This window comes from Canis lupus, chromosome 9 (genome assembly GCF_048164855.1).
Source record: "Canis lupus baileyi chromosome 9, mCanLup2.hap1, whole genome shotgun sequence".
Classification (NCBI taxonomy): domain Eukaryota; kingdom Metazoa; phylum Chordata; class Mammalia; order Carnivora; family Canidae; genus Canis; species Canis lupus.
Genome location: NC_132846.1, coordinates 39,982,896 through 40,001,908, shown reverse-complemented (window position 1 = coordinate 40,001,908; position 19,013 = coordinate 39,982,896). Strand labels below are relative to the sequence as shown.

The 19,013-nt window shown below is 37.4% G+C and overlaps 1 protein-coding gene across 5 annotated transcripts in view; it reads right to left on the bottom strand.

The window, feature by feature from the left end:
• Nucleotides 1–19,013, bottom strand: part of SYNE2 (spectrin repeat containing nuclear envelope protein 2) — a 320,078-nt gene that overhangs the window by 106,246 nt on the left and 194,819 nt on the right. For 4 of the 5 annotated variants that reach the window (XM_072838881.1, XM_072838882.1, XM_072838883.1 and 1 more), the window contains 7 exons: nt 18,057–18,212; nt 15,539–15,679; nt 13,403–13,585; nt 12,134–12,271; nt 5,889–6,074; nt 2,088–2,210; nt 663–845 (listed from right to left, as the gene is read on the bottom strand). In XM_072838881.1, coding sequence (XP_072694982.1) covers nt 663–845; nt 2,088–2,210; nt 5,889–6,074; nt 12,134–12,271; nt 13,403–13,585; nt 15,539–15,679; nt 18,057–18,212 — 1,110 coding nt within the window. The remainder of the gene's footprint in view (nt 1–662; nt 846–2,087; nt 2,211–5,888; nt 6,075–12,133; nt 12,272–13,402; nt 13,586–15,538; nt 15,680–18,056; nt 18,213–19,013) is intronic. The other variant, XM_072838885.1, reaches the window with a different exon arrangement.

Below are 19,013 nucleotides of genomic sequence, written 5' to 3'. Positions count from 1 at the left end.
AAGAGACAAAACCTTCTGTGGAGAGGCTGAAAAATATCATCAGTTAGAAGGAAGAGACCCTGATACGGAGAATGAATGATAACAGGAGTCTAGAAACTCAAATTCTTATCTTATTTGCACACAAATGAATCTGGACACAAGTTAACTCAGTGGTCTTTCAGTAACCTTCTGACTCTAGTCTCCTTATATGTAAAAATAAGGGTGGCAAAGATAGATCTATCTATATTGCATGTTGGAGAATAAAATGAGATGATTAATAGGAAAGTAACTGAGATTATTACGGTGCTGGCTACTCTAAGAGTCTCAGTGAGACTGCAAATGTACTGCTCAGGTTCCAACCTCCCTCCACAGCATTTACCCATGTAGATCTTCAATAATTGTAGGATGGAATCCAACAGATGATATCTAAGCTTTAATGCCTTTGATCGAACAAGAATAAGAACTGAGAAAAAATCATCTTAGCTCCATTTGAACAATAAGCTATTATTTTTGGTCAAATATCATTTCCTGGATAATAATACTGGAAGAGACCTAAAAGAATCAACAAAAGCAGCATCTTGTGGTCATGGGAATCTCACCGACCTACCATTAAAACTGAAAACAACCAGCTTTTGCCAAAAGTTTTTCAGCCAATTAGGTGGCCATCATCATAAACTGCTCACCTTTAATAATTCATTTTGTTCCTGAGTCACATTTTCCAACAGTTTTATATCTTGTAAAAGCTGATTTGTCCGCTGAAACACAGGTAGAGGTTTCATTCCCATCTGGGCCCACCGCAGTTCCACTTGGTAAGACACCAGTTCAGCAATGGCTTTCTTCATGGGACGTATATTTTCAAGTATGACCTTAATTATATCAGATAAGCACAGTACATAAATGAAAAAAAATAACCACTGCTGAATTTATTCAAAATTAAAATACTGTATGATTTAGTCTTTATAGTTTTGATTTTGAAAGCATTTCCTTGGCTCAGACTGAAAAGAACTCTTAGATCACTTGTGACCTGATAGCTAAAGGTCTCAGGAAAGAATGCCTGGGGCAAGACTAACCCATTGCCTGTGTTTGGTTCTGTGTTTGGACCACCCCTGCCTTCCTTCTCCTCTTCCCTCCCTCTCTGTAGAACTGATGATTTGCTTTGTGTCACCAGGCAGTGAGCTGTGCAAGGGCAGGTAGTGTTCTCTTTCATTCACAGCAACTGAACCTAGCATGGGGCTTCCCAAAGGAAGGTCTCAAAAAAATGCTTAGTGAATTGAACTATCCTGCCAAATATCCTAAGTCTCAAAAGTATAATTATATTTTGCTTGAATGACATCTGACTTCTAAAGATCGGGATTTATATAATCAAAAAATGAGAAGAGATTATTCACTTTACTAGTCCTTCATATATATCACTTCATTTAATCATCACAACTACGCTAGGAGGTAGGTATCAGAACTTCCATTTCACAGTAAGGAAATTAGGTGCACAGAAGTTAGAAGATCCAGAGGGGGTCAGACTATAAGAGGCAGGCCTGGTAACAGAAACCAGGCCTGCCTGATTCCTATTCCAAATCATAGGCTCCTAACTGCTAGGCTGAGGGGGAATCAATGTCTGAATGCTGTCTAATATGTCTCCAATCCTGTGCTAGCAGCTCTGTATACACTGTAATTGTCCAGTTTAATCACCACAATACCAACGTGCAGATATGAAAGAGAATCTAAGAAATGTTAACTAATTGCTCAAAGCCACATAACCCATAAGCAGTGTAGTTGGATCTAGAACCCAGTTCTCTTGAGTAGAGGCTCAAGCTCTTGAACTATTAAGCACTGTGATTTGACAGGAAGGCAAAACTCCCAAAATTTGAAGTTTTCAGAAGAAATTAAATGAAGGAAAAAAAAAACCCAACCTATAAGAAAATTATCTTTTTATAGATAGTACTATATGATTTAAAACATGATATTTATTGTCATTCCCATCTACTTTTCAACTTTATTTTGCTATTACTCTAGCAAGAATAAGTACTTTTTATCACATCATATAATTATATATTTAAAAATAAACATAAGTATTATGAGAAAATTTTTTATAATGATCCATGCTTTCTTACCTCCCCATGCTTAAGATGTTCTTCTGGTGAAAAATCAAATATTTCTTTTGATAAGAGGATAGCTTTGATTTTTGAAACTTTTTTCTCTATTGATTTTATTTCAGTTTCAATAGCAACCACATCCTAGAATTTCAGAAACAGAAAAACCTCTCATGCAGCATATATTTTATGTTAATAATCTATAAAACACAATTTATTGCTGTGTATTCTATTCTCCTATTTAACCAAAAATATTTGCCGCTTATATCTCTTAAAAATTAACTGTATCTTCAACAAATGGTGTTGGGAAAACTGGACAGCTATGTGCAAAAGAATGAAACTGGACCACTTTCTTACACTATACACAAAAATAAATTCAAAATGGATTAAAGATCTAAATTTAAGACCTGAAACCATAAAAATCCTAGAGAAGAACACAGGCAGTGACTTCTTTGACATTGGCCATAACAACATCTCTCTAGATATGTCACCTGAGGCAAAGGAAATAAAAGCAAAAATAAACCATTGGGTCTACATCAAAATAAAAAGCTTCTGCACAGCAAAAGAAACAATCAACAAAACTAAAAGGCATCCTATGGAATGGGAGAAGATATGTACAAATGATATAATCAATAAAAAGGTTGTTCTATAATCAATAAAGGGTCAGTATGCAAAAGATGTAAAGAATGTACACAATTCAACACCAAAACCAAATAATCCAATTAAAAATGGGCAGAAGACACGAAGAGACATTTCACCAAAGACATACAGATGGCCAACAGACACATGAAAAGATGCTCAACATTACTCATCATCAGGGAAATGCAAATCAAAACTACAATGTGTTATAACTTCACACCTGTCAGAATGGCTAAAATAAAAAACACAGGAAACAGCGTTGGCGTGGATGTGGAGAGAAAGGGACTCTTATGTGCTGTTGGCAGGAATGAAAACTGGTGCAGCCACTGTGGAAAACAGTATGGAAGATCCTCAAAAAATTAAAAATAGAATTACCATGGGATCCAGTAATCCCACTACTGATAAAGAATACCAAAACACTAATTCAAAAAGATATAGCACTCCTATGTTTATTGCAGCATTATTTAAAACAGACAAATTATGGAAGCAAATTATGGAAGTGTCCATTGATAGATGAGTGGATAAAAAAGATGTAGGGCATATATATATAATGGAATATAACTCAGTCATGAAAAAGAATGAGATCTTGCCATTTGCAACAAGATGGATGAATCTAGAGAGTATAATAAGTGAACACGTTATTCAGAGAAAGACAAATACTGTATGACTTCACTCATATGTGGAATTTAGGAAACAAAACAAATGAGCAGAAGAAAAAAGAGACAAACCAAAAAACAAACTCTTAACTATAGAGAACAAACTGATGATAGTTATCAGAAGGAAGATGGGTGAGAGGATGGGTGAAATAGGTGAAGGGAATTAAGAGTATACTTATTGTGATGAGCACTAAGTAATGTACAGAATTGCTGAATCACTATATTGTATACCTGAAACTAATATAACACTGTATGTTAACCATACTGGAATTAAAAAAAAAAAAGTGTACATAGATGTTGACTGCTTTTAATAAAAAGGTCGTTCTATTCATAGCATACCACTCTATAAAACACTGCTTAAACTTTGTTGAGTTAAAACTTTTCGTTAAGTCCAATTTTCAATTACTTACACTATAAGAACAAGGTATTATGTATCTGAATCAACTTTTTTAAGTTTATTTTTTTAATAAAGTTTATTAAAACTTTATTAACAAACTTATTTAATTTTATTAACTTAACTTATTAACTTTATTAAGTATTTTTTTAAATTTATTTATGATAGTCACACACAGAGAGAGAGAGAGAGGCAGAGACACAGACAGAGGGAGAAGCAGGCTCCATGCACCGGGAGCCCGACGTGGGATTCGATCCCGGGTCTCCAGGATCGCGCCCTGGGCCAAAGGCAGGCGCCAAACCGCTGCGCCACCCAGGGATCCCTATTAAGTTTATTAAACTTAAACTTTAAAGTAATCTCTATACCCAACATGGGGCTTGAACTCATGACCCTAAGATCAAGAGTTGTATGCTCTTCCAACTGAGCCAGCCAGGTGCCCCTGAATCAATTTTTAAATAAAGTCACAATATCTACAAAGTCTTTAGATTTATCTTTGGAATGTGTTTAAAATTTTTTTTAATTTTTTTATTTATTTATGATAGTCACACAGAGAGAGAGAGAGAGGCAGAGACATAGGCAGAGGGAGAAGCAGGCTCCATGCACCGGGAGCCCGACGTGGGATTCGATCCCGGGTCTCCAGGATCGCGCCCTGGGCCAAAGACAGGCGCTAAACCGCTGCGCCACCCAGGGTTCCCTGGAATGTGTTTAAATACTTGAATACAAGTGGGTCTAATATTTTTTTAAAATTCTATCACTTTATGTAAAATGATAAAGTTGCCCTTGGAAAAGAAACACAAAAGGAGCTGAAAAAATTGACAGGATTGCCAATCCCCTAAAGAACTATTGTCATACAGAGTCACTAAATTACTTTGTAACATACTCAGATTAACTCAAATAACAGATTATTTGCCTAGTGGTTATTCTCTCATCAATGTCAGCCTCTAGGACTTAGCTAAGAACCTTATGACCATAAATGGATGAATACAGGCTGCAGACCCTACAAATCGAAGTCCACTTGCCGCACTGTAAGAGGGCCTTTATTTATTTATTTTAAGATTTTATTCATTTATTCATGAGAGACACACACAGAGAGAGGCAGAGACACAGGCAGAGGGAGAAGCAGGCTCCATGCAGGGAGCATGATGTGGGGCTCGATCCCGGAACTCCGGGATCACGCCTTGAGCCAAAGGCAGACGCTCAACCGCTGAGCCACCCAGCTGTCCCTGTAAGAGGCCCTTTAGGCCTGCAGTAAGAGCTCAATGCAGAGACACTGTAGCAAGCAAAAGCAAAGAAGGAGATAGGTAAAACTACATAGAAATAGAGTGAGGATTTCAAACTAAAGCAGTTTGGAGCCATTTAACATCAGATAAATGTAACTTTATTAGCAAATGGAAGAGTGAGTATAGCAACTTTGTAGTAATAACTCCAAGCTATGAAGAAAAGTTAAATTATATTGGAATTATTTTTTGTATCTTATATTGAAAAAGTTATAAGAAAACATACAATATCCCTTAGAGTAATTTCTATCAAAAATCGTAAAAGCATTTAAAAACCTTGGAATAAGCTTCAATAACCCAGAATGTTTACCAATTATTATTCCCTGAAGTTATATAAGCGAGGTATAGAAAATGTAACTGATAAACAAAAAGTAAATGATTAAGACTAATTGTACCTACCCTTGCTATGTGACTTCATCCTTAAATAAATGCCTCACATGTTTCAAGCTAAAATAAATAAAATTAGTTTAAAATCCTGTGGCTGCCATACAGCAGCCCCTCAGTAAATATCTGCTATTGGCAAATAAAGATTTGAGGGGTTATCTGTTTAACTCCCTCTTTGCTAATCTGTGCTTTTATATCAACAATATTGCCTGTCTGACAAAGAGAAAACAATGAGTTTATTTGATCGGGATTTTTTCCTTTGAAGAGATCATTTCTGGACTGAAAATGGGGATATGCACCATGGGTTGCAAATCAAAGTAAAATATAATTCAAGAAATAAGAAAATAAATGAAAAATGTACCAGATCAATATGTCTTCATATAATTAAGAGTTGAATAGCAGTATAACTCTAATTTACTAAATGAAATATAAATTAAAAATAAGAAATCACGTCTTTATTGTGCCAACTTACATCAGCCACCCGCTGAATCTGTGGAAGGCTTTCCATGATTTTTTGTTGTAAAGCTGCTACTTGATGATTTAACTCTTGTACAGACTGTGCTAAATCATCGGTTTCAAAAATTATTGACAAATCTTCTAGATCCGTGAAAATTGAATGCAAAATATTGTGTTTCTGTTCTGAATCTTCCAAAGCCATCTGCACAATGGAAAACAAGGGAGAAAAAAGAGAGAACATTAAGATGCTGAAACACTTGATTAAAATTGAAATCAGAGAAAATTTTGTAACTATATATGGTGATATACTGTGATGATTTCACAGTACATGCAAATATAAAATCATTATGTTGTACACCTGAAACTCATACAACATATGTCAATTTTACCTTAGTAAGAAAAATGTGTATCAGAGAAATTTTAAATTTGTCTCAGTATTTCAACTCCTATTCATATCATTTCATGATAAAACACTAAACACTCCATATTGTCAACAGCACTGAGTGACTTTGACTTTATTTTTAAAAATATTTTCAAAGACTATTTTATTTTTTATTAATTATTATTACTATTTTTTTTTTTTTGAGAGAGAGAGCACAACAAGCAGGGGTGGGGGGGTTGGGGGGGGAGAAAGAGAGAGAGAGAAAATCTCCAGCAGGCTCCTCACTGAGGGCAGAGCCTAACTCAGGGCTCAATCTCACAACCATGAAGTCATGACCTGAGCCAAAACCAAGATGCAGAGGTTTAACTGACTGAGAGACCCAGGCACCCCAACAACACTGGATGACTTTAGATCATCTACTCCATATTTGTGGGCTTCTAGCAGCTATTTTATATCATGTAACCCTGCTCTTCCAGCCATCAGTAACAGAACCAGGAACACCCAACCTGTAGTCCATCCCTCTGTAATTTGAAATTAGGGCCAAGAAAGCCATTCAGGCTCTCTCTCATTGGCTGGACTTGCAATTTTGGGAATGTGAATTTGAGAGAAATAGGTAAGTGAAGTGGGGATGGGAAATGAAGTGGGGATGGGAAATGAAGAGGCAATCCTGTGGCTTGCCAGTCCTGGTGTCAATGATCTCCTCAGGCCTTCTCAAATGATGCTACTGACTTCATGAGATGCCCTTACAGCTCAAGTTGACCTGAGTAACTTGGCACCCACGGGGTCTATCTGATAAAATCCAGTAAAAGTGAAAAACATCCATTTTTATAATTTCTTAGACATTCCTCCTTATAATTTCTTTCTTTTTTCTCCTAACAATGATAATGTATTAACTTTCCAACTTAACATTTCAAAATCTCAGCCACCAACTGGAAATGTTCAACCTGCTAATATAGTCTTCAGGTAAGTCATAAAACATAATATGGCATGAGAAAGAACATTTACTAATTCAATTTGAATTCTAGTCACAGGGGATCCCTGGGTGGTGCAGCAGTTTAGCGCCTGCCTTTGGTCCAGGGCGCGATCCGGGAGACCCGGGATCGAATCCCACGTCGGGCTCCCGGTGCATGGAGCCTGCTTCTACCTTTGCCTATGTCTCTGCCTCTCTCTCTCTCTCTCCCTGTGTGCCTATCATAAATAAATTTTAAAAAATTAAAAAAAAATAATTCTAGTCACAAATCGCTAAAATTTATTGGATTATTCAGAACTTTATATTGTCCTTATTTAAAATACCAGAAGGAGAAAATTTTATGGAAAACAAACTTAAAAACAATGCTTTTTAAAAATCAATAATACTATTTATAATAGCATTAAAAAACTTCAAATACTTCAGGATAAATTCAACAATTTATGTGTAGGACCTGTACACTGAAGATTATGAAACACTGCTGAGAAAAATTGAAGAAGACCAAAATAAAGAGATACATCATGTTCCTGGATTGGAATAGTCAATATAGTTAAGATGTAAATTCTTGCCAAATTGATCTACAGATTTAATGCAATCCACTCAAAATTCCAATAGTCCTGTGTATATTGACAAGCTGATTGCAAAACGTACATGGAATTGCGAAAGATACAGATTAGCCAAAACGAATTTGAAAAAGAACAAGTTGTAGAATTTAAGCTACCTGGTTTCAAGACTTCCTATAAAGCTTTAGTAATCCACATCAGTGAAAGAACAGACACACAAATCAGCAGAATAGAAGAGAGAGCCTGAAAATAGACCTACAATTGATTTTCAACAAGGCAGTTGATATTAAATGAGGCACCAAGGTAATTCAATGGTGAGTCTTTCCACAAATGGTGCTGGAACACTCAGACATTCCCAGAGGAAAAAAAAATGAACCTTCATACCATATACAAAAACAAACTTGATATGGATCTCAGAGTTAAGTCTATAGAATTTCTAGAAGAAAAGACAGGCAAAGACCCTTGTGATACTGGGTTAGGTAAAGATTTCTTAGATACAACACGAAAGGCTAACCCGTAAAAAAAAAGTATTGATAAATTGAACTCCACCAAATTACTAACATTTGCTCTTTGAAAGACAATACTAAGAGAATGAAAGGCAAGCCACAGACTCAGAGAAAGTTTGTAAATCATATATCTGATAAGGGACTGGTTTTTGGAATATTTTATAAATAACACAATTTAATAAAAAAAGACAACCCAATTAAAAAATTCAACAGCCATATCACAGAAGTGCACAAATGACAAACACATAAATAAATGTTCAAAAAAATTAAAAAAAATAAAAAATAAAAAAATAAATGTTCAAATAAATAAATCATTAGTCATAAAGAAGGCCATTTAAACTATACATGAGATACCACCATGTCACTAGAATGGCTAATATTTAAAAGACAGATAATATCAAGTACAGATGAGACTATGGAGCGATTAGAACTCACATGGCCAAAGGGCTGAAAAATGGTTCAGCTATTTAGGAAAACAATTTGTATTTTCTTATTCAGTTAAATACTTACCATAAAAGCCAGCAATCATATTCCTAGGTATTTACCAAATGATATGACATGAAGACATACATCCATGGTATATGACCTGTCTATGAACGTTCACAGCAGCCTGATGGGCAGGTTCTAAGTGGGTCCCGGGATCCCCACCTCCTGCTTTTTGTGCCCTTATAATCAGCTCCTCTGAATGTAGGCTGGGCTTACTGAATTACTTGCTTATTTACTATTGTCTTTACTGATTTATTTGCTAAGATGTCACTTCCAAGATGAGGTTATAAAAAGACTATTTCTGTCATGGGGGCTCTCCTTTTAGATTATTCATGGTGAGGAAAGTCAGCTACCATGCCATGAGGCAGCCTTGTGGGGGAGGGCCACATGTCTGTATATGGAAGTGGATCTTCTAAGGCCTGCCAATAGCCAAGTAAATGACCTTGGAAGAGCATCCTGTCTTTTCCCTCACCTAAACTGAGGCTTGACTGCCTTCTTCTAAGAGACCTTCAGCCATGCATGAATTCCTGACTCACAGAAACTGTTTGTTGTTTTAAGCTGCTAACCTAGCACAGCCCAAAACTTGAAACAAGCCAAATGCACATTAACTGGTGAAGGGATAAACATATGGCATATTTCCATAAATGGGACACTACTCAACAAACAAAAGAATGAACTATCTATAAAAACATTAACCACCTAAATGAATCCTGAAAATATTATGCCAAGCAAGAGAAGTCAGGCACAAAAGGTATATACTGTATGATTCTATTAATGGAACATTGTGGAACCTATGTTAAAAGACACTATATTAATATATTACAAACTATATTAATTAAAAACAATGAGTGAGTGATTCATAGGGTTAAAGATTGGTGAGAGGAGACTATAGGAGACAGATGAAACTTTTTGGGGTGATGGAGATGTCCTTTACCTTGATAGTGGTGGTGGTTACATAATTGTATACCTTTATCAAAACTCATCTAGTAGTACATTTAAAATAGGTGTATTTTGGCCCACATGGCTGGAAGTTGGTAGTGCATGCAACTCTTGATCTCGGGGTCATGAGTTCAAGCCCCCAAGATGTAGAGTTTACTTTAAAAAAATTATAAACATAGGTACACACACATACACACACACACGGTATATTTTACTACATGTAAATTATACCTCAATGAAATTTGTTTAAAAAAAAGTTGTTTTTCAATATTTACAATGACAGTTTATGTTTCGATGATTCTTTTTTTTTTTTTTTTTTTATTCATGATAGACATAGAGAGAGAGAGAGAAAACAGAGACACAGGCAGAGGGAGAAGCAGGCTCCATGCCGGGAGCCGGACGCAGGACTTGATCCTGGGACCCGAGGATCGCACCCTGGGCCAAAGGCAGGCGCTAAACCACTGAGTCACCCAGGGATCCCCTCGATGATTCTTAATTACAACAGTAGTCTTTCTGAAATCATCTCTGGGTTATAAAAACCTATTTTAACAAATACAATCAAGGTAGGTTGTAGTGCAATTAAAACAGAAAGCTTAGTTGGGAGTTTTAAGAAGACATGTAAAAAAAAATCAATGCCTCGTAATGCTAGAAAAATGGAAAGGGGTATCTTAAAAATAGGACAGCTATTTTCAAAGTAGAGAAACATGGTATATTCACATATGACTAGTTGTTTGAGACTTGCTTCCCATTGGAGGATTTATGTGGATGCTTCTTGTGGTAAATCAACCTCCCCTTGGTCTCACTTCCTCTAGCTCATAAACTAGAGTTTCATAAACTAAGGCCAGCAAATTAGGATGTCTTAACCGTACAGATGCATTTGTCTGAATTCACTCGTGAAAAACATTTTTTTGAACTCCTAAGAAGCATCTGAGGAAAGAAGTATTAATTCCTCTCTTCTGTCTTTGCAAACTCCTTGAAAATGGTGAAAAATATAGGCAATTTAAAATAAAAGAGGACGTGCTATGGGGATGTGGAAAGCCAGCCCAAGAGATGGGGGCAGAAATCACAGGCAAGGAGAAGAAAAGAAACAAGTGGGTGAAAGGCAGCTTTACAACTGTTACCACAGGGCAAAGCTGGGCCAACAGATCTGAAACATCAGGGAGGTATGAAACCAGTTGTTCACTTGGGAACACATTGTGCTATTCTAAAGAGATAAAAAGGAGCTGGATCTATGTTGAAGTCTGATTAATTCTAAAAATTGTTATAGAATAAACCTTTTCCTAAGAGATTCTTTCTGGTGTTTGAATAATAGGAGAGAAGGAAATACGCCTTCACAGTAGAATGTAAGCCAATACTACTTGGCATCTGGAAGATCTCTTGCAGTCATGGCCCCAAGTAGGAAAATACTCTCATTTATTTTGTCTTTGTAAGGTAGCATGGAAACACCGGGCACCAAAGAGGACAGGCAGGACATGTTGAATCGATGGCATGCTAGAGCTTAAAGGAACTGTGGATTCATTTTTTAATGCTGTGTAACTAACTAATTACCACAAACTTCGTGGCTTAAAAGAAGACAAATGTATTATCTCATACTTTCCATGGCTCAAGGGTACAGGCGTAGCTTCGGAGGGTACTTTGCTATCAAAGGCTATCACAAGGCGGCTATCAAGGTGCCATTTGGAGGACAGGTTTCTCTTCCACGTTCATTCAGGTTGTTAGGAGAACTCAGTCATAGGGCTGAAATCCCAGTTTTCCTGCTGGCTGCTGACTGGGGGTTGGGGATGGTGGTGTCATTCTCAGCTCCTGAAGGCTGCCTGAGGGTCCTAGCCCCAAGACCCTGCCCTAATATGGCAGCTTTACTTCATGGAGCCAGCTGGAGAACTCTCCAGGGTGCCATCAGAGAGTCTTATAATCATATAACCATGATTAATTATGAATTCATGGGAGTGACTACCCTATTATCTTAGCCATATACTATATATGCTAATTAATAGAGTGGCTCTCTCATCATATATTCTCCTATTCCTTCCCTGCGCTCAATGGGATGGGGTTATACCGGTTGTGTACATCAGGGGATAGCAATATTGGAAGCCATCTTAGAATTCTATTGCCCCAAACCATCAACACCAATCACTGCAATATTCTTGCTTCACAATTGGGGAAAACTGAGGCCCCTAGAGGAAGATAGCAAATTATCCATAAAGTCATGTAGTGTTTATCAGGACAAAGAACTAGACCTTGTCTCCAAATTTCTGTCTGGAATCGACCACTCACCTAAGCTTCCTTCTGCCATCTAGCATGGTTGAAGATAAGGTTGTTTTTTGGGAAAGAAGGGGAAAAAAGCACAAGAGTCACCTAGACCATGAATCATTATGAAGGTTCTAGGACGCTCAGGAAACACTGGAGAAGAACACTTACCTGAAGGGTACTAGCATGCTGACTCAGCGCCTTTGAAGAATCATAGTCAGCAGGATTAGCCAGCAAACGGTTGGTGTTTTCTATCCAAGCCTCAGTACTCTTCAAAAGGTCATGATATTCCTCCATCTTAACCGTGGCCTGTGAAAGAGAGGTAGTAGCAAGGGGTCTGGCACCTTCTACTTGAGTCTAATGAGTCTTGATTGAAGAATTTGTTACACTAATGAGCCTGGAGCTACCTTGCCCAACACCTCCAGGTTTTGACCTTTCTAACATTTTTTTTTTTTAAGATTTATTTATTCATGATAGAGAGAGAAAGAGAGAGAGAGGCAGAGACACAGGCAGAGGGAGAAGCAGGCTCCATGCCGGGAGCCCAACGCGGGACTTGATCCCAGGACTCCAGGATCACGCCCTGGGCCAAAGGCAGGCGCTAAACCGCTGAGCCACCCAGGGATCCCAATCTTTCTAACTTTTAAGACTAATAACCCTGACCGTAGGTGGAAAGGACTTAAGCAGTTCTACCCTAATGCCAGGGGTGTCAGTAACAGTTCCCAGGTAGCCTGGCAACTCGTCTGGTTCCCATTTTATGCTCCATTCTCCACACTGGATTTGTATTTTGTCCCCCTACAGGGCCTTGTCCTATAATATCCCTCTTCCTCTGGGACTAGGCTCCTGCCTCATACTGTTATGACTCAGGAATTATGGAGGCATTCTTGCTAGATCACATGTACAACTCACCAGCCTGGACCCTTATTTGGAAAGGAGGGAGACAGTGCCTCCCAAATCAGTGTTCCCAAATGATTCTTTCTTGCCACTGGTTCTCTCCAGTGGGCTCTTGAGCTTGCCTGTCGGAAATGCCCATTACCTACTGGGAAACCCACACTCATGTGGAACCCTCCCTGCTGAGGGCCGACTCTCCGTGCCTGTGTCTGCCCATTCAGTCAGATTTCCTGCAGGTGTCAGGGGTTAAATCTGTCCTCCCAGTGCCCACCTGAACCTGTCATGTGGCTCTAGCTTCAGAATCTAAAACTGGCAATTCAAAGGCAACTGGTGGGTAGCCCTGGTGGCGCAGCAGTTTAGCGCCGCCTGCATGGAGCCTGCTTCTCCCTCTGCCTCTCTCTCTCTCTGTGTCTCTATGAATAAATAAATAAAATCTTAAAAAAAAAAATCAAAGGCAACTGGCTGCCTCTGAATCTATCTTTTAGTTTTGTTTTAAAGCCTTCTCAACACTCCTACAAGCTAAGTGTAGTTACCGTGCATTAACTGCCGTACCTTGTTTACCTGGGAGGTTCTAGATTCTGCCCTCTGGGATACTTGCTGATATTGCTGGAAAGGAATCATCAAGTTATCCATCCATTCTTGAGCCTGTCCTGGATTCTGTTCAACAATGTCCTGCACTTCAGAATCCAGCTCATTTAGCTTGGAATGCCAGAGATCTAGCTCGTCCCACATTTTCTGGAGAAGGAAATCATAAGTCACGTTGAATGCAGAGGTCCTAGCTCACTGTGTTAATTCCTAGCTTTTGCATAGTATCTGCACTTGTAAATAAATGCTACCAAAACAACATCATAGGCGTGCTATTTCACTTAAGCCCAGAAACTGCTTGTGACATTTTCTGAGGTCTCTTGGTCTAACTGTATTCATTTCAGGTACAGAATTAGCTGTCAGGGTACAGAAAGGCCTGGACATTTCCAGAGACAAATGACACCAAATAAGATCAATATAACCCTACTCATTCAAGAATGAGGAGTAACATTATGTTATACCCGAACCCTTATAGACCAATATATGTGTATGTGTGTGTGTTTAATCTAGAATACAATTTTTATCAAGTGCCTAGTGGCTCAGTTGGTTTCAGCTCAGGTCTTGATCTCAGGGTCATGAGTTCTGCCCCACATTGGGCTCCACATGGGGCATAGAGCCTACTCAAAAAAAAGAAGAAAAGTGGGATCCCTGGGTGGCGCAGCAGTTTAGCACCTGCCTTTGGCCCAGGGCACGATCCTGGAGACCCGGGATCGAATCCCACATCGGGCTCCCAGTGCATGGAGCCTGCTTCTCCCTCTGCCTATGTCTCTGCCTCTCTCTCTCTCTCTCTCTCTGTGACTATCATAATAAAAAAAAAAGTATAAAAATAAAACTAACAAAAAGAAAACATCTGTTTTGCTTTAGGGTTGATGCAATGGCAGAAAATTCTAGTGACTGCATTTGGCTCAAGAAACCAATTGATTGGATTCAAACCTGGACTTGTAAGGTCAGAGGAACTCTCAAAGGTAAAATATTTAATTCCTACTTAATATTTGCTTAAGAACTGAATTTTTAGAAATAGGAAAAATGGACTGGTTAAATTAGGTTCCCCTACTTATTAAGAATCAAGATTTTGTCCAATGGTGAGACATAGTCGGACCTATTTTTAAAAGTCTCCATTCCTATTAGAATACTTCCTTAAAGTGTAGATTAGAATGTTTTCCACCTGCAGGAATTTACTGGTGAGTTAATGGTAGAAAACCATGCTCATGTACAGTTTTATCTAACACTTGACTTCCTAAGATATTTTACAAGGGAAATAAATTTGGAATTTCTATTTTCCTTTTTTCCCTGGTAGTCTAAAGAAAAGCTGTTAATTCTATTTAAATTCTACTGGAATATATATTTTTAATCAGATAATTTTCAGAAATGTTCTGTATCTTATTTCACATGTTAATTAGTTAGAAAACAAAGACTGTAAAAATGCTCAGAGAAACATGTTAGCTCTGTTTTTTACATTTAATATTTTTTATGCCAATCTTCCCAGGATAAGATCCTTACTCTCCTTTACTTGTGAAAAAGGCTAGTTCAAGGACACCTAGGTGGCTCAGGGGTCAGCTCAGGGCATGATTCCACATCGGGCTCCCCGCAGGGAGCCTGCTTCTCCCTCAGCCTATGTCTCTGCCTTCTCTCTGTGTCTCTCATAAACAAATAAATAAAATCTTAAAAAAAAAAAAAAAAAAGGCTAGTTCACAATCATAGGCTCTCAGGGCTTCAGGTATATTCCCACCATTTTATAGAAAAAAAAACTGAGAATGGTTCTTGGGCAACCTGGGTGGCTCTGCCAATTAAGTGTCCACCTCTTGTTTTCAGCTCAGGTCATTTCTCAGGGTTGTCAGGTTCCATGCCTGGGCATGGAGCCTGCTTGGGGCTCTCTCTCTCTCCTTCTCCCTCTGCCTCTGCCCACCTCCCCAAAACAACAACAACTGAGAACAGTTCTTAAATGCAACTTTCTCCACCAAGCCTCTGCAGTGATACTCAGTAAGGGAGGCCCCATGGATCTGAATTAGGATCTCTGTGCTTCATGTTCATCCCTAGAGCATATCCTGATGACAGGAACAGGAGGAATGTCAAATGCTGAGGGAAATTAAAGAAGGATGTTACCTTTTGAATTTCTTGAGCTTTCTCAATATTTTTGCTTTTCTGCTGCAACATCTTTTCAACATCGTGAAGCCCATTGTTAATTTCATCTATTTTTCTACTCATTGTATACGAGGGTGAACTTTTCAAAACTTCATTGCTAAGCTGTTACAATGAAAGAAAGACATATTTGGCTTACAGATACCTTCAATACTCTATTCATAGGTGCAGGGGATAAAATGGGTAGTCATACTGTAAGGCAATTTTACTTCCAAAATTCTTCTAAAGGCTAGGGGGAAAATCCCAAAATATACTGGGTTTTTAAACGTTAATGAAAGGGTAGATTAGCAGGCTAGGAAATGGTGGCTATGCTGACTTGACCTTTTAAATCCAATCTAAAAAAAGGAAATCAACTAACAAAAATTTGTTGAATATAATCCACAGCATGTACTACAGATCTGTGCTGAGTTGGGCAAAACTACTGTGTGTACCGTTGTCTGAGACATCCCCAGTGGAGCAAATGATATAAAGAAATTCAAGGGAGATAAATTATTCATTCTACAGTTTCTCACTTTATGAGAAGGACCTCTGCCCAGAACTATTTTCAATAAAACCTGATTTACTCTCAAGCTGACTTAAACAACATGTATTTCCCATCATAGTATTCATTTGGGTGAAATAACATAAAACTTCTTCTTTCTTGAAGATGCACAAAGCCTAGTTTTTCTCTGTGTGAATGTTTCTAGCGTATGTTTTCACAGTAATTAGAAATCTAGCTGCTGAACAGTGTAATTCTTTTTATCTGAATGATTTTCTTAAGAAAATAACTTGGGCTAGGAAAGATAACAGATGAATGTTGAATGTGTCATTTTTCAAATACCTGACTAGTTCTTGTTCTTGGGTTTTTTTGTTTTTTTTTTTTTTAAGGCTATGTTGATAAGGTTTTCTCCTAGCAGCCACTAAATAACCAAATAATACTTTATGCTTATATATAATCCTTTAACCCTTTTAAAAACCACTATATCTGTAAAACCATTAAGACTAAAACCTTTCAATGCAGATAGCACACAGATGCAGAAACTAAACACAGGCTAATTGTCTTGCTGAAGGTCATATGTCAAGGTAGCAGTTGAACTTGTCCTGAGAAGCTCCCAGTCACCAGACTCTGGAGTCCCAGGCTCTTTTTCACATTTCAAGATGTTCGATATTTTATAAAATGTTTTTATTCCACAGACCATAATTCAGTTGAAATTTTTAGGGAAAAAAATTAATCCTATGTTAGTTTTTAAATTGATGTAATAGCTTTTTATTGCTATGTTACAAATTACTACGAAGTGAAGTTTTCTGATCTTGGGGCAGTTATTCTCTTGGCAGAAACCATATAATTTAGATACATTAGGAGAGACCAATATTTAGGAAAAGTAAGCAACCCCTCGAATTACACCAAATGGTTCTGAGTCTGCTTGGATCCTCCAGACACACCATACAATAAAAATCAGTTGCTATTTGTTACAAATATACAAGTTATAGTTGAAACCTTCAACTCCTATATCTAAGATTGATTTTGAGTATTTACTCTGTTTGGGATTTTCACATGCAAACAAATCTAGTTGCTTTCAAAACATTTAGTATTCTCTTAAGATCAATAGTGAATGATTCTTGAGAAAGTATCTCATAATAGATTTTCTTGTGTGTTAAATCAACAAATTTTGTTATAAATGTATATTTAGGAGTTTATGTGTTTTTTTCATGGGTAAGATTTTCCTGAGAAATCTGTCAAAGAAGTTATCTGAGTCTGAAATACAATTTTTGTGCGTGTGTGTTTGCATTTAATATCTATTTTATTAAGTTAGAGGTACTCCAGATTTCAAAAAGCAATACAAGAATCCTTCTGTGGATGATGGACCAAATAGAATTTTGTTCTGTTGGATCTAAAGCTGCCTTTCTATAATCCAAAAAATTTGTCTTGCTAAACTCCTGTGTCTTCAGTACTATGAAATACTTCCCCTCTTTCTTCCAACCTTCAGATTCATCCAGTCAGGGATAAAGATTTGCTCAGGTGTGTTTTATGAGAACTGTGTTGTCACCATCAAAAAGACTGTGTGCTAAATGCTATTTCTAGTGAGTTGTGAAATTTGTATTCTTATTGTCCTTGGTTGCAATTTCAAAACATTCACAGGGAATAAGTTTCAAAGCAAAGTACTATTCATGTCCAAAAGTTTGAAGCGATTCTCCAGTTTAAAAAAAAAAAAAAAAAAAAAGCCAAGCAAAAGCCAATCTATAATTCTGTTTTTAAATCCAGAGGAAGAAAAACTAAGCACCTTAATAAGTAAAAATAAACACATTATCTTCTAATTCTATTATCTGTCACTAATTTAAAGCAAGTTCATCTCAGTATGCAAAACACAGAATTACCACTTATCTAAACTCTATAAAAACAGTCATAGCTGAAATCAGGGCAAATGAAAATGTGACATTACAGGATCTCTTCTTTATATCCATTCAACTCATAAATAATAACACTAGTACAAACGATTATTACCTTCTCATCTATGTCTTCTAAAGCTTTTCTGCATTCTTCCACCTGGGATTCAATCTCTGCAGGGACTAGGGTGTACATTTCAGAATACTTCATGCGCAGTTTTTCCATAATATTCTCAAAAGTTAGCTTCCCTTTCTTAAAAATACTTTGAAGCTCCTAAAATCATCAAGAGAGTTTCAAATACTCACGGAACAGAGAAAAAGTTTAACTCTAAAAGTGAAAGCAGCTTGCCAGCACATCCTTATGATTTAAATGAACACACTTTGCATGACAAAGCCTCACTACTGATACAAGCCGATTAAGCCTGAGAGATACTCAGTTTGGTCAGATGATGCTTTCTAGTTTGTAAGAAATAAACTTGATACCTCTTCATAGTGTCAAACCATTGTCCTAAAAAGACATTACAACATCTCCTGCTTCTAAAGTACCTCTAGGATTTAACTGTATCTCAGTTGCAGTCTTGATCTAAAAAGCTGCAAGTAGCAAAAAAGTTTCAAAGAAGGTTTTTTTGTTGTTGTTATTAACTTGTTGCCATTTCTGCTTCTTCCTACATTATCATCACAATGATTCAAGGCCACTAAAAGCCCTAGGCTTGAAGCACAAGTGTCTGCTTTCATGTAATTAGACAGCCTAGCAGAGCTCCACTCCTTTCAAAAGGGAGGGTTCCAGTTCCCTGCAAAGAATGTGGGTTTCAGGAGATAAAAGAAACCTGAACAAATAGTCTATTGGTTGTGGCCTAGAAATAAAATCTGATCTACGTTCTCCTGAGCTAATTATAAAGGAGAAACTCATTTGTTTGGGAAAGTTTCCCAAAGATCAAGTGGAAAAATACTTCTTGACTTTATTGTGGCTTTTTGGGGTTTGTTTTGTTTATACAGTAGCTGTTCAGTAGCATTATTCGTGTTAATGGATTGAGTCACCGCACTGAAGAATGATTACAATTTGAATGACTCCATG